The following is a 14,194-nucleotide window of genomic DNA, read 5'->3' as shown; positions in this document are numbered from 1 at the left end:
ATATAACAAGGTCATATGAGACACAGACATCTTCTAAACGTATACATACTGGGAACTTTATTATCAGAAGTGTGCTAGCTGGAGCCATTTGCTTCCAGTCTTTGTGCTAAGCTAGGCTAACGGTAAATAACAAAGTATTAAGACAGACTGGATATAGCTCAGGTGCAGAATATGTTTTAAAAAAATGCAGGCTTGACTTTTTGGAGTGGTTAATTTTTTTATTAAATACATTTATTTGCTCTGAAATGAACCACAGTATTTCAAAGTCTAATAAATATCAGGGCCAAAAACAATTTGTTCTTAAGTGCCAGTGTTATGTTAAATTTTATATAAAGGTTTACTTTTTATTAGTTCGACTTGAAATTTTATGTCAGTTTTGCCACTTGCAAAATGTCTAAAGTACACAATGTGCTACTAAAATCCATATTAATAAATAAATGTCCACATTTAAATAAAAAAACACCAACTTTAGTTTGAATACTTCTGCTATGAATTGGGAAGTCAATTAAATTTAAATAAAGCATTTGCAAAATAACACAGACAAAATAATTCATGACAGAGGTTTGGATAAGACGCTTATGAGCTACTCATCCGACTGTTAAAAGAAACTAAGATAGCAAAGGGAAAATGATATTATATCTTTTTAAAATAACCAAACAATGGATACATTTAAAAAAAATCTAACATTTTGCAGAATAATGTAAAGATTATTCAGTCGTAGCCGCTTGAATTAGCAAGCACCAATACAATGATTTTATATCTGAGTATCTGTATGCTGGAAGATTGTGGATAAGTAAAGTTTGCTATAAGGCATCCAAAAGTAAAGATATTAAAAACACGCTATACATGTTCAGTCTTTAGCAACCATGGGGCTCAAAGCAAAAGGCATTGTTTAAAAGCTATAAATAATCCAGTAAATACAAACGTGAGCTTTAGGTTGTCAGGAAAAATGTAAATATTCCACCAAAAAAACATTAACCCAGTTACTGTAGGTTAATGTCTGGTCTCTTAAACTTAAAGTCTTACTGTGTTATAAAGACGTGGGTAGTGTAATAGTTTGCATATTTGTGCGTTATGCATCAATCCCTTCACTTAAAATTAGCCTCTAGTTTTATAAATAGAAATAAACATAATTCACTCCTGATGTAGTTTACTACTTCATTACTCAAAAGTTTTGCTAAACAAAGTTTTTGTCCTTCAGCCTTAAATAAGAAATGGAAGAAAAAGCAAGATTGTCATCCAATGACAAATAACTTCAGAAAGGATGGAGATATGCAAACCACGGGGAACTTCATTAGCCGGCGGTCGTTGCTATGGTGATCACGCAGCAAGTCTCTGAGCAGCCAGTTCCTCCACGTCCTCTCGATTCTCGTTTATCTCGGTCAGTGTGCGCACAAATCGAGTCCACTCGTCCGGCCGTGGCACTGAAATTTGCTGTGTACAAAAAAAAAGAAGAACCACCAATAACATCATATTTAAAATGGCCAGCACACACCAAGTTTTACAGAGCAATAAAAACTTAATTTTTTTGGAAAATGTTTTTCATTACTGTATAAACATGCTTGGACTGCCTAGGGCTGTCGAACGAAAAGTCGTGATTAATCGCATACAAAAAATGTTTGTGTGTGCATAATATAATGTGTGTAATTATTATATATATATATATATATATATATATATATATATATATATATATATATATATATATATATATATATATATATATATATATATATATATATATATATATATATATAAATACACATTCATATATACATACATATATACAGTATAGCCTATATAAGAAACATTTACTAGTTAATATAATTATAATATAAGTTATATATATTTAAAATAATATTTAAAATAATAATGGACTGTCAAAAGTTGAATCACGATTAATCGCATGCAAAATAAAAGTTTGCATAATATATGTTTGTGTATTGTGCGTAATTATTATGTGTATATATAAATACACGTATACATGTATACATTACATTTAAGAAAATTATTTATGTTTATATTTTTTAATGTATATATTATATAAAATATATCAAAATCTAAATAAATATATTAGTGCTGGGCAAAGGTTAATCGCGATTAATCGCATACAAAATAAAAGTGATTTTTAGCATAATATATGAGTATGTGCTGTGTGTAATTATTATGTATAAGTAAATACACACACATTCATGTATGTATTTAAGAAACATTTACATGTTTATTTATATTTATTTATATTTTTATATATTCTATATTAAAAATAAATTAAAAACAATTATATATAAGTAAAACAATTCTGAAATGAATATATGAATGTGTGTGTGCTTAAATATACACAATTATTAGACCCAGTACACGCACACACATCATGCAAAAAAAATCACTTCTATTTTGTATGCCATCAATCGCAATCAATCCTTGCCCAGCACTAAAATATAAAGATGTAAATGTTTCTAAAATGCACACATGCATGTGTGTGTATCTATATACACAAAATAATTACACACATTGAACTCATGTATAATATGCAAAAACAAACTTTTATTTTGTATGTGATTAATCATGATTAATCTAATGATTAATCGATCTAGAATACAAGTTTGTGTTTACATAACATGTGTGTGTACTGTGTATAATTATTATTTTTATATAAAAACGCACGCAAGCATGTATATATTTAAAAAGAATTGGTTATATTTATATATAAAGTTTTTTACTAATATATAATATAAATTATATAGATAAAGTATATTAATGCAAATATTTCTTAAATATATACATGAATGTGTGTATTTATATATACATGATATATACAGACACATGTTATGTAAACACAAACTTTTATTTTGGATGCGATTAATCGCAATTAATCTTTTGACAGCCTAATTTATTTATATATATATATATATATATATATATATATATATATATATATATATATATAAAACACAGAGTAAATATAAATTATGCAAACTTTTATTTTGTATGCGATTAGTCACGATTAATCGTTTAACAGCCAGAGGTTAGAGTAATGTATGTCTGTTCAGCCTGTTCAAGGTTTTTTTTTTGTCTATTTTTATATTTGTTCAACAAAAATACTTTCAATTTTTGAAAGTGAAAGGTGTTGGATTGTAGCAGCCTCACCTCTCCAACATCATAAATGTGCACCTGCCCCTCTGAATCCCCAACAGCCACCTCTCGACCCGAATGAGCCCAGCGCACGCGGTTCAAAGCCGGGTTTCCCTCAACCGTCACGCTGGCTGTGGGAACCTAAAGCAGCAGAAAATTGAGAATCAATGAGGATTTGCCTGTTTAAGTAAACATTTACATTCATGCATTTAGCAGACGCTTTTATCCAAAGCGACTTACGGTGCATTCAAGGTTTTGCGTAAATGCACATAAATTTTTTCTCAGTACGTGTGTCCTTTTGCGCTGCTATTGCAATGCTCTACACTTTCTGTGTGTGTGTATTTACCTCGGTTTCATTGTTTAGGTTCCACAGATCCAAGTGTCCCACCCCGTCGACACAAGCGAACAAAGCCGGGTGTGTGGGTGACCACATGACATCATACACATAGTCTGAATTATCCTCGAAGGAGTACAATGGCTTATTGTTCTGTAAAGAGAAACACAAGTGGTCCACCTTTCCTGTGTCAACAATGCAGAGATGTTGAGTTGCAAAGACTTAAACAACACAACGCACCTTAGTACTCCAAAGTTTAACGGTCCAGTCAAAAGACGAAGTGACAAACAGATGAGAAAAGTCGACCGGTCCTGCTGCAGTGTGACAATTGAGCCCTGTGATTGGCCCGTGATGACCTTCGAACATCTCACTGATTCCTGCTTTGCTACAAAACACACATATGCACCAACAGAAGTGTCAAACTATAATAAAGTAAGTGATACAGCTAAACTAAATGCTTACACAGACGTACCTGCCGTGTCTGCAGGCCGTATAAACCGATCCGTCTTCACTTCCCACCACGAAATTATTGACGTCGCCCAGAGGAAACGACATGGAGGTCACGGCCACCGATTTAGACTGTTTGTAGATAAGCTCCAGACTGTCCTAAAGACACGAAAACACAGCCATAAGTCATATATTTAATTTAGTACTTTTAAATTATATGTTGATGTCTTATGTATATAAATATGTTACCTGTGGTGTAGACAGCATGTCGAGACTCCAGGAGCACATCTTCCCATCAGTGGAGATGCTGATGAGATTGTGAGCGTTCTGGGTGCCCACCATATTCACACAGTACACTGGGTGCTAAAGAGAACGAGAGAGGATTGAATTGAGTACATCACTGATGATGATGATAAAGATGATGCTGAAGATGTGTACCGTGTGAGCGGAGGCTGACAGTGGGGTTCTCTGCACAGGGGTGCGTTTGTTACTGCGGTTGTCCCACAGGACGATCTGACCCGAGTACGTTCCTCCAACCACCAGATTAGGATGAAACTGCGCAAACGCTGCCGACATCACTGCAGACTGAACACAGAGTCATGTGAAACTCAAACATTGCATGAAATAGGGTTTATTACAAATACCTGCAACTTCCCATTTGTCCACTCGTGTTGCCATAGTTTCTAAAACCGGAAACTGAGGATAGCACGGATATTAAGTCACTAAAAGGGTGACAATTACAAGGGACGAGCAATTATTTGAAACAGGAATTTTACAAATCCATGGGAATGTTTGGGATAATGTAAGTACACAACTCAATGAAATATATCACACTGTGCAAGTGGTTTTTGGATATTTATTACAAAAATCTTACATATTGTGGCTTTTAAAGGTTTTTTGAAAATAAGCTTTTTCCATCTCCAAATTTTCCAGAGTTCAACATTTGGTTTTGTGGAATCCATTTAGCTGATCTTTGTCTGGCGTTAGCACTTTTAGCATAGCTTAGCATAATCCATTGAATCTGATTAGACCATTAGCATCATGCTAAAAAATAACCAAAGAGTTTAGATATTTTTCATTTAAAACTTGACTCTTCTGTAGTTACATTGAGTACTAAGACCGACTGATATTATGCAGTGCCTGAAAATAGTCCCCTGCTATTGAAAGTTACCAAGGGGACTGCTTTCAGGCAGTGTGTAATATCATTGCGCCTGCTACAGCCATGTTACGGCAGCAAAGTCCTTGAGTATTACGCCAGAATGAGAGTATAGTCCCAGCCATATCTGCCTATAAAATCGCAATTTTCTATCGGTCCTAGTACACGATGTAACTACAGAAGAGTCAAGCCTCAAATAGGAAAAATATCCAAACTCTTTGGTCACCCGTTAGCGCAATGCCAATGATCTAATCAGATTCAATAAGCTATGCTAAAAGTGCTAGCGCCAGACCCGAGATCAGCTGAATGGATTCCAAAAACGGTTAGAAAACGGTTTAACTCTAGGGGAGCTGGAAAATGAGCATATTTTCCAAAAAAGTGGAGTGTCCCTTAAGTCACCAAAATATGTTGAGAAACATGACTAGAAAAATGGCATTTCTAAGAACTTGTAACTGGGTGATTCTCACGAAAACTTGGTTTTAAAAATGTCAAGCATGAAAATGTAAAAATTGCTTAAATTTACTTTTTTTCCCACCAGACATTGAAAAACAAAGTCTGGAGTAAATGGGAACATTAATTTAAAAACTTTTACTTATCATTTAATACTTTTTGTAACATAATTTAAAAAATTTGTCCTAAAAAATCTCATTACTGCAACAGTCAGAAAACATCAACACTGACATATTTTCAAAATGACATGACAAACCTAAAAGAACATAATTTGGAGATTCTGCACATGCATTTAAAATCAAAGTATTATGCTTCTATTTATTAAATGATCATTTAATAAGCATCTGTTGCGGTAATGATAATCAAAATGTCGTGTAAGCATTCTGAGAAGACAATATTTCTGTAAAATGATCTTACCTGGTAGCCATCTTGAAGTAACTGGTCCATGTGCTTGATCACTCAAAATCAAACTTTATTAAAATTCTGTATGTGTGCTTAAACTATTCTCAAAAAGTGTTGCGGAGGATGAGAACATCAGGCATGGACACATCATTTTCCTAATTTTTCTTCATTATTATTATACATGAATATTCAGTAAATATTTTTTCTGTCATCTAAAGTAGTCTAGCAAAACATCCATTTATTTTTTTTCTTAATATTTTTGTGTCAATTTGATTAAATTACAACACAACGCATGTTCAAACACAGCCGGACACATTGCGGTAATGAGAATTTCAGCAGAAAATGAGATAAAATTTACAATTATAAATTATTATGTTGAAATCTCAAATTGTGCTAGGTAGAAGACAGTATTGTGTTTATTCTGATGCTTTTTAATGTTACTATATTACACATTTTAAAGCTAAAATCATTAGTGCCGTGGTGTTTCAATTGTTTCGTGAGAATCACCCAACTAGTCCTGTCATTCATTAAATTCACAAAACTGGTCAAATGAGTCGTACCTGACAGTGAAAGACATATTCTGGTGTGGTCTTTTTATACTTCATGTTCCAGACGAGAGCCACTCCATCAGGCTCGTGTGGAGCCTCCTCATTACTGCCGTATGATGCCACCAGAAGCTCAGGATACTGATGGGAATGAGAAAGATGGAGAGGAAAAGATTGCCAGATACATACGATGATCTTAATAATCAATATTAGCAATAACCCATAGAAATTAAGATTAGTAGACACATACTTATGTAATAATCTAACTTTACATTACATCACATGGACCATAGGAGAACATTTCACTACCCAGAAATCTCTCATTTAGATAAATGGAGTCACACTTAAAGGCGGGGTGCATGACCTCTGAAAGCCAATGTTGGTATTTGAAATCGCCTAAACAAACACGCCCCCACCCCAATGGAATCTGGACCTTCTTTTGATAGACCCGCTCCACACATACGTAACTCAGGCAACAATGTCGGTTAGTAGACACGCCCCTTACTGCTGATTGGCTACAAGTGTGTTTTGGTACTCTGCCTTTTCCAAAGCGTTTCTCAAAAATCGTGCACCCCGCCTTTAAAGGTGCATTGTGTAACGTGTACCTGTGGTGACCAGTCGAGGCAGGTGACGACTCTGTGTTTAGACCAGCGCTCGTCCACAAACTGTCTGTTCAGGTAGAGTTTGGACCCTGCCTGTGACTCTCTGAGGAAATAAAATAAAATATAAAACACATACCCATTACAAACCAGAGACTTCCTCACACACACACACACTCCTCACCCCTCTTTATCCTGAAGATCACGACCGCTGTAGTCGAAAAAGACGTCCACCTGCTCGGAGAGGGCGCGCTCCACGATACGAGAGCTGTGATCGAAGAACGTCAAGAACTCTTCGGAGTGAAGTATCTGCTGTTTCTCTTCTTCTGTCAGCTCATGAGGAGACCCTACACACACACACACACACACACACACACACACACAGACAAATCAATATGAGAAACACCCTAGCAAGTGCCCTACTTACATTCTTATGAGCTTAAGGGCAATTTTGGAGAATTAATGAAGTTAAAGTATATTTGTGGACAGTGCCTTCCTCTTCCTCATTCTGAGGGTCTTTCTCCTCATGAGTCTCCAGAACAGCCTGTGGCACAGACAGATCTTCCTCCTCATCATCATCTGCAAATTAAAACAAACATTTTATAGGTTTTATGTGAATGTACACTTAAGAAAAACAGTAGGTATGTGATTTACCCTCTTTGTGCTGCGTCTGTGTAGGGGTCTGGGTCTCTTTCGAGTACGACACCATCTCTTTGGGTGGGAAATCCACTTGCGTGACTTTAGACATGCCCAACTTCTGCGCTCCACGTCTGCAAGAAATACAGACACGCACACGTGATCACGAGAAGAACTGATTAATATCTTAAAAAATTAAATACGACTCAGGAAAATAAGACTAAATCATAAAGAAGAATTAAAGGGCACATATTATGGCCATTTTTACAAGATGTAATATAAGTCTTAGGTGTGCCTAACATGTGTCTGCGAAATTTCAGCTCAAAATATCCCACATATCATTTGTTATAGCATGTCCAAAATGCCCATATATGGACGGGAACAGAACGTGCTGTTTTCAGGTGTGTACCTTTAAATGCAAATGAGCTACAGCTCCTCACTCCATTACCAACATACAGTGAGCGCTTTTAGATCTGATTCCTGTGAAAACAGTCTGAGACAATAGTAGTATCTTTAGCTAACAAACGCTTTTGGGTAAAATTAACCAGTCAGTCAGTGGCCATGGGCAGAGCTTTGTTTTTGTGATGTCACATTAACAGGAGAATCAAAACAGCATGTCTAATAAGACTGCTTTTGGTAAAAAAAAATTATAGTAGGGTTGTTGTGTTCACACACTGCCAATATACATTTATGTCTATACACCTTGTAAAAGCGGATTTTGCATAATAGGTGCCCTTTAATAAAAAAAATCAATTTGTGCATGCATGTAAAAACCCAGCTAAAGTCATCCTACATAATGTAAAGAACATTCTGTAAAAATACACTGCAAAAAATGACTTTCTTTGTATTTTTGTCTTGTTTTTTTAGTAAAAATATCTAAAAATTCTTAAATTAAGATGCATTTTCTTGATGAGCAAAATGACCTAGGAAAATAAATCTAGTTTTTATACAAAAAATAAAAGATCTACCAATGGAATAAAAAAAATTCTTGAATTAAGTGTTTATGAAAAAGGTCAACTTATTTCAAGTAAATTGTTCTTATTCCATTGCCAGATTTTTTTTTTGCTAATTTTAAGCAAACATTTTTATTTTATTATATTTATATTTTTGTCTAAAAACTAGACTTATTTTACTAGATCATTTTGCTCATCAAGAAAATACATCTTAATGTAAGAATTTTTAGATATTTTTACTGAAATCAAGACAAAATTATTTGCAAAAAAGGATTTTCAAGAAAAAGATTTCTTAGTATTTTCGTCTTGTTATTAGTAAAAAAAATCTAAAAAATCTTAAATTAAGATGCTTTTTCTTGATGAGCAAAACGACCCAAGAAATGACCAAAAATATCAAATTTAAGTGATTTTGTGCATAAAACAAACAAAAAAATCTGCCAATGAAGTAAGCAAAAAATCTTGAAAATTTTTCTTAAACAGTAAATTCAAGAAAACTTAAATAAAATTTTGCTCAACCCATTGGCAGATTTTTTGCTTGTTTTAGACACAAAATCACTTAAATTTGATATTTTTGGTCTAAAAACTAGACTTATTTTCTTGGGTCGATTTGCTCATCAAGAAAAGCATCTTAATTTAAGAATTTTTTTGATATTTTTACTGAAAACAAGACAAAAATAATAAAAAAATGTTTTCTTGAAAATAAATTTTGTGATAAATGAACACTTGCAGACAAGACATTTCTGATTTAACATCGCAGGACTGGGGTGAGTGGCACAATAAATAATAACCTATTTTAATGATCTAAGTGCATTGTCTAAAGCGCACAGCGCAACGTCTAAATGGGCATGTCCGAATGCACTTTTGCTAATTTAACAACGGGAAAAATGGTTTGTGCGCCAAGCGCATGGTCGAAAAGGGTTGATCCTATTTTTTTAATGATTAATGGGAGTATTTTGGGCGTAACGTGCAATAAACCAATGAAAGTCTCAGCTCTCATCCCCTTTAAAAGGCTGTTGCGCTGGCGCTATGTCTAATCCCTATTTAGATGACGGACTTTGTAAACTGAAAAATTAAGCAGAGGGAGAAGATCCCCAGTTTAAGATTAATGTTAAATAATTGTGTTGTTTTTTACTTGTATTGAAATTGTTATTTTTTCATTAAAACCTTTAAAACCCATTTTCATTTAGTCATTGAAGTAAAAAAGCAGGCTTATAGTTGCTTTAAATGTATGGCTATCCAATATCATCAAAAATAATTTACAAGTATGTAAGAAAAGGTTTGTACTGTAAAAATACTTTATTTGTAACAAACAGAAGATAAAGAATTTACAAACGGCTCTCCACAAGGTTCAGCACTTGGACAGCTTCAGTTTTTAAGGAATTACTTAAAAATGTTTCTCATCCTCTTACCATATCCACAGGTACAGAGTCATCAGATACAATAAATCCGTGAGGTAGCATTTAAAAAAAAACATTTAAAAATAGATGCATTTGTTTAAAGCAAAACATTTATTTACTTACAGCTGCAGGTGAAGCAGCTCTTTACGCCTTCTAACGTCTCATAATTAATCCTCATTTATGTCCAAGAGACTCAATAATAATCTTTTACATTCAATCCTTTAATTTTTCATATTTAAAAACGTTTTTGTGCTGCTGCGCATTCATGTATGTGTTAAGCAAACCCGCGTTGTCGTCCCGTTTAGGTGCATATTACTAATGCGCTCTTTAAATAACAAAAAAACATATTGCGCCATTGACTTTAGACTTTAGAGCAGGTTTTTGTCGGTCAATGGCGTAGTCTATTTTAGTTGCCTCAAAATAGCAACGCGCCAACAATGCGCTTGAACACACCTCGTTTTCAGACCAGAACGCCCATGGGCGCAAAAGGGGGCGCAAATGCATTTGCTATTTAAACAACGCGCCGCTAACGTGAAAATTATAATTGCGCAGGGTGGAAACTAGCAAAAGACACTTGCGTCGCACATTGCGCTGCATTGCGCCGGGTGTAAGATAGAGCCCCTTGTGTGTTATTATTCATTGTGCCGCCCACCACGATCCTGCGACATTAGATCAGAAATGTCTTGTCTGCAAGTGTTCATTTATCACAAAATAGAGTAACGCAAGTAACCAACTCATTTATATTTCAGTAATTGTAACTGAGTAACTTGAATTAACACACACAATGTGTAAAAAATTAACACATCATTTTTTGCAGTGTAGTGCAGTGTGGGTGAGGTTTGACCTCCCTAATATAGTGATTGAAATTTTTTTTTTGCATACTACATGGTTTATCTCCTCTTTGAAGATGTGATGTTACATTCAGGCATTTGGCAAATGCTTTATTCAAAGTGACTTATAGTACATTCAAGCTGTACATGTTTGTTCACTACGCTCTACCAAGTGAGCTCTATCTTTACGACACTTCGTCACGACCACGCAGGAAACCAAAAGTAAGACAGCAGGAGTAAGAGCGGAAAATACAGAAGGTAAATGAGGGAATTGTGGGTAAGATGGTTAATGAGAGTGACAGTTGTACCCGAGCTGAGAGTCTGAATGTAGCAGCAGAGTAGAAGGGTCAGAATCCCAATGAAGAGTCCTGTTAGAGACACACACACACAAGTTTGCATACGTCTGCTAAACACACAGAGAGGTAAAGACATGCATGCAGACAGCCATTGCAGTACACACAAATATGCAAGTGCACACACGCACACACACACTTAAAGTGAATTTCAAAAGGAACAAAATGCAATATAGCCGGAGACAATATAGCCGGAGATGCTCAGTCGAACAGAGCAATGTTAACGTGTTTTAATACAAATACTGTGATATAAGATTTTGGTCACAGGCTCAAACCTCATTGTGTATTAGTGCAAATGCGTGCGTCTCACCTCGGACCCGTGCCGCCATCTCCAGAGTCCTGGCTGCCCGTTTCGCTGGGAGTGCCCACTGATTTGGCAGAAGGGGACATGGGAGGGGGGACTAAATATTGAAACAGACACGTGTCCTCTGTTATATCACGCAGAGGTTGTGCTACATAAAGGAGTGAATGCATGCAAAAAAACAAACATCTCAACATATATGCACAAGGGAGGGGAGGTTGGTTTGGATAAGATCAGATGGGTTAGTTTGGAGCAAAAAAGGCGTAAACAGACATTCAAGCAAGAAAGTTTGGAAGTAAAGACACACAAAGAGCATGAAAGTGATATTGGTGGGTGGGTGGCAACAAAAAAACAAGACAAAAGGGTCAGTTGTTAATATTCATGCTTAACATGCGTTATTAAGACATTAGTGCTCATTCAAAAAAAAAATGAATTAAAAAAGTGCAATGACTAACACAATTGCTGGAAATGGATTGTGTAGTAACAACCGAACAAATAAGCCTGATTTGTTGGCACAACACAATTTTTAAGCTGTTTTGTTGTACAATACATTAATGCATGCAGGCTGTGTTTTCTTGATGATAACAAATATAAAAAGTCATATATAATATGAAGAAAATTATATATTATATATCATAATAATTATATATCACTTTTTATCAAGGAAATATATAAATGACTAATAATTGTTTGTGTAATAGTAAAAAAAGTGTAGTAACACTTTTTAGGGTTTAAAAATGAATAAAATTTCCCATGATGCTTTGCGGTTTCATACCCATTGAGGGATCAACTATGCCCATGCTCTGCAGAAGAGCCTCTGCCTCTCTCCTCTTCCTCTCCAGATCAGAGTCATCCTGAGGAGGCGGCGCTCCATCCTTCTGTCCATCCAACTACAACAGAGAGAGAGAAAGAGAGACAGAGATTCAGTGCAACACAAACACATACAGAGAAATAACCAGATCTGACCTTTACTCACATCTTTCTTTTTCTTTTCCTCCTCTTTTCTCTTCTTCTCTTCTCTGATCTGTGCCAGGCGCTGTTTCTTTCTTTCCAACTCTGCTTTTAGCTCACTTTTGTCTGACATTCTGATATACACAGACCAACAAAAATATTTAAAATTAAAATCTTTTGAGTGCTTTGTGCAGACTGTATTATAACATATTATACCACGGGTCTGTTGAATTCTGCATTCTGATTGGCTGAGAAATGTTCTATGGGTGTTGATTATTTTTCTGTAAACCGCACACCTAACTTTTCAAATGTCTTAAAAATAGGCACCAGAGCAATGTTTGTGGTAACCGTGGTATAAGCGGAATAATTGACTCCGGTCCTTTGAATTATTTGAAAATAATGCACACCTGCGGTGTAACTGCACTCCGCTTCGCGCCCGCATTACCACCTTGGTGTGCATTATTTTCTTATAATTCAATGGCCCGTCGTCAATTATTCCTTACATATGCTGTCTTACTGACATATTATGCTTATATTATATTACAGTACGCGCGCCCTCTAGTGGCGGTTCAGAGAACATCACAAACATTTGCGGACAGTACACATCAGCTCATATACAATAAACATTAAAAACAACGCAAACACCAGCAACTTATCTCTCATAATAAAACCTATAAAACATTTAACATACCTAAACTACATTTAGCATGAATTACAATTTACAAGAATTACAAGTTATTATATGAAATGCACCACGTTATATATATATTCATATAGCCTAAACTACAATTAAACTTTATTAACTATGTTTTTGTGTGTTTTTTATTTTTTACAAACGATGACGTCCCTTAAAAGGTGTTTTTGCTCAAGTTTGAGTACAAATAATTTGTACAGTAAGTACACACGGACACGCGCGCACACACACGCGCAGGACACTCCTATAAAGAGTCCCGGATGGTCAGTCAATATGGCGAAAACCTGGTGCGGTCTCAAAAACTAACATAAAAACACAATTAAAAACCTTAATGGTGAATGCGCTTATAAATCACATATAACTGTTTTGAAAGCGCGCGAGTGGCTTCGACGGGAGCGCGCGCCCAACCGCATGAAATAAATCAACCATCCAGTTGCATCCGCTTAAAATGTGTCGGTTTTCGATTAAAAGCATTAAAACGGATCTTTAAAACCCAATGTGCAGTTTTGTGTTACAGAATGCGCGTTTACATAAAGTCAGCATTAGTAAGTTGTGCTATAAAATGACAGTTAAAGTACAGATGGCCTCTCCTTGATTTATTTGATAGAAGAAAAAACATCACTATAAAAACATAATAACGACGCATATATAAATACAATCTAAGAGCATAAATGATATTGTTTAATGATGCAAAATTATTTCGCTTACTTAAAATAAAATCCTGTCGGCTTGTAGTCGATATCAAGAGGATAATTCTTCAGGATAAGTTATGATCCTCTTTCTCTTGTTATGACAGCAGGATGAATTTGGGATGCGGCTACGGCAGCCGGGACGTTTCCATTGTCAAACACACTGGATGCAGCATCATATAATGACCACTAGAGGGCGTTTCAGCTCGTTGATCTCCTATGGTTGATCTCATTGAGCAAATATTGTCTGTCGGTGTGTTTAACTTGAAATTTTACACTCTTGTGTGATTGTCATGACAGGGCAAATACTAAAAACAAATACATA

The 14,194-nt window shown here is 35.2% G+C and overlaps 1 protein-coding gene across 6 annotated transcripts; it reads right to left on the bottom strand.

The window, feature by feature from the left end:
- Positions 1-197: 197 nt before the first annotated feature.
- Positions 198-14,044, bottom strand: dync1i2b (dynein, cytoplasmic 1, intermediate chain 2b). Of its 6 annotated transcripts, none has more exons than XM_055213048.2 (17): positions 13,889-14,044; positions 12,512-12,620; positions 12,311-12,425; positions 11,545-11,686; positions 11,190-11,249; positions 7,720-7,835; positions 7,558-7,644; positions 7,250-7,412; positions 7,072-7,171; positions 6,482-6,607; positions 4,352-4,498; positions 4,163-4,276; positions 3,939-4,072; positions 3,707-3,851; positions 3,479-3,619; positions 3,148-3,273; positions 198-1,434 (listed from the first exon to the last, which is right to left on the bottom strand). In XM_055213048.2, the coding sequence occupies exons 2-17, from the start codon at positions 12,617-12,619 to the stop codon at positions 1,321-1,323; spliced, it is 1,938 nt and encodes a 645-aa protein (XP_055069023.2). In that variant the 5' UTR covers position 12,620; positions 13,889-14,044; the 3' UTR covers positions 198-1,320. The 6 variants fall into 6 exon arrangements, with proteins under 6 accessions (XP_055069023.2, XP_055069024.2, XP_055069026.2 ...); XM_055213049.2 differs by having other exon boundaries at positions 11,545-11,635; XM_055213051.2 differs by having other exon boundaries at positions 11,545-11,602.
- Positions 14,045-14,194: the final 150 nt, after the last annotated feature.

The sequence above is a fragment of the Misgurnus anguillicaudatus genome, chromosome 8 (assembly GCF_027580225.2).
Source record: "Misgurnus anguillicaudatus chromosome 8, ASM2758022v2, whole genome shotgun sequence".
In the NCBI taxonomy this organism is placed as follows: domain Eukaryota; kingdom Metazoa; phylum Chordata; class Actinopteri; order Cypriniformes; family Cobitidae; genus Misgurnus; species Misgurnus anguillicaudatus.
This window is presented reverse-complemented; position numbering and strand designations above follow the sequence as displayed.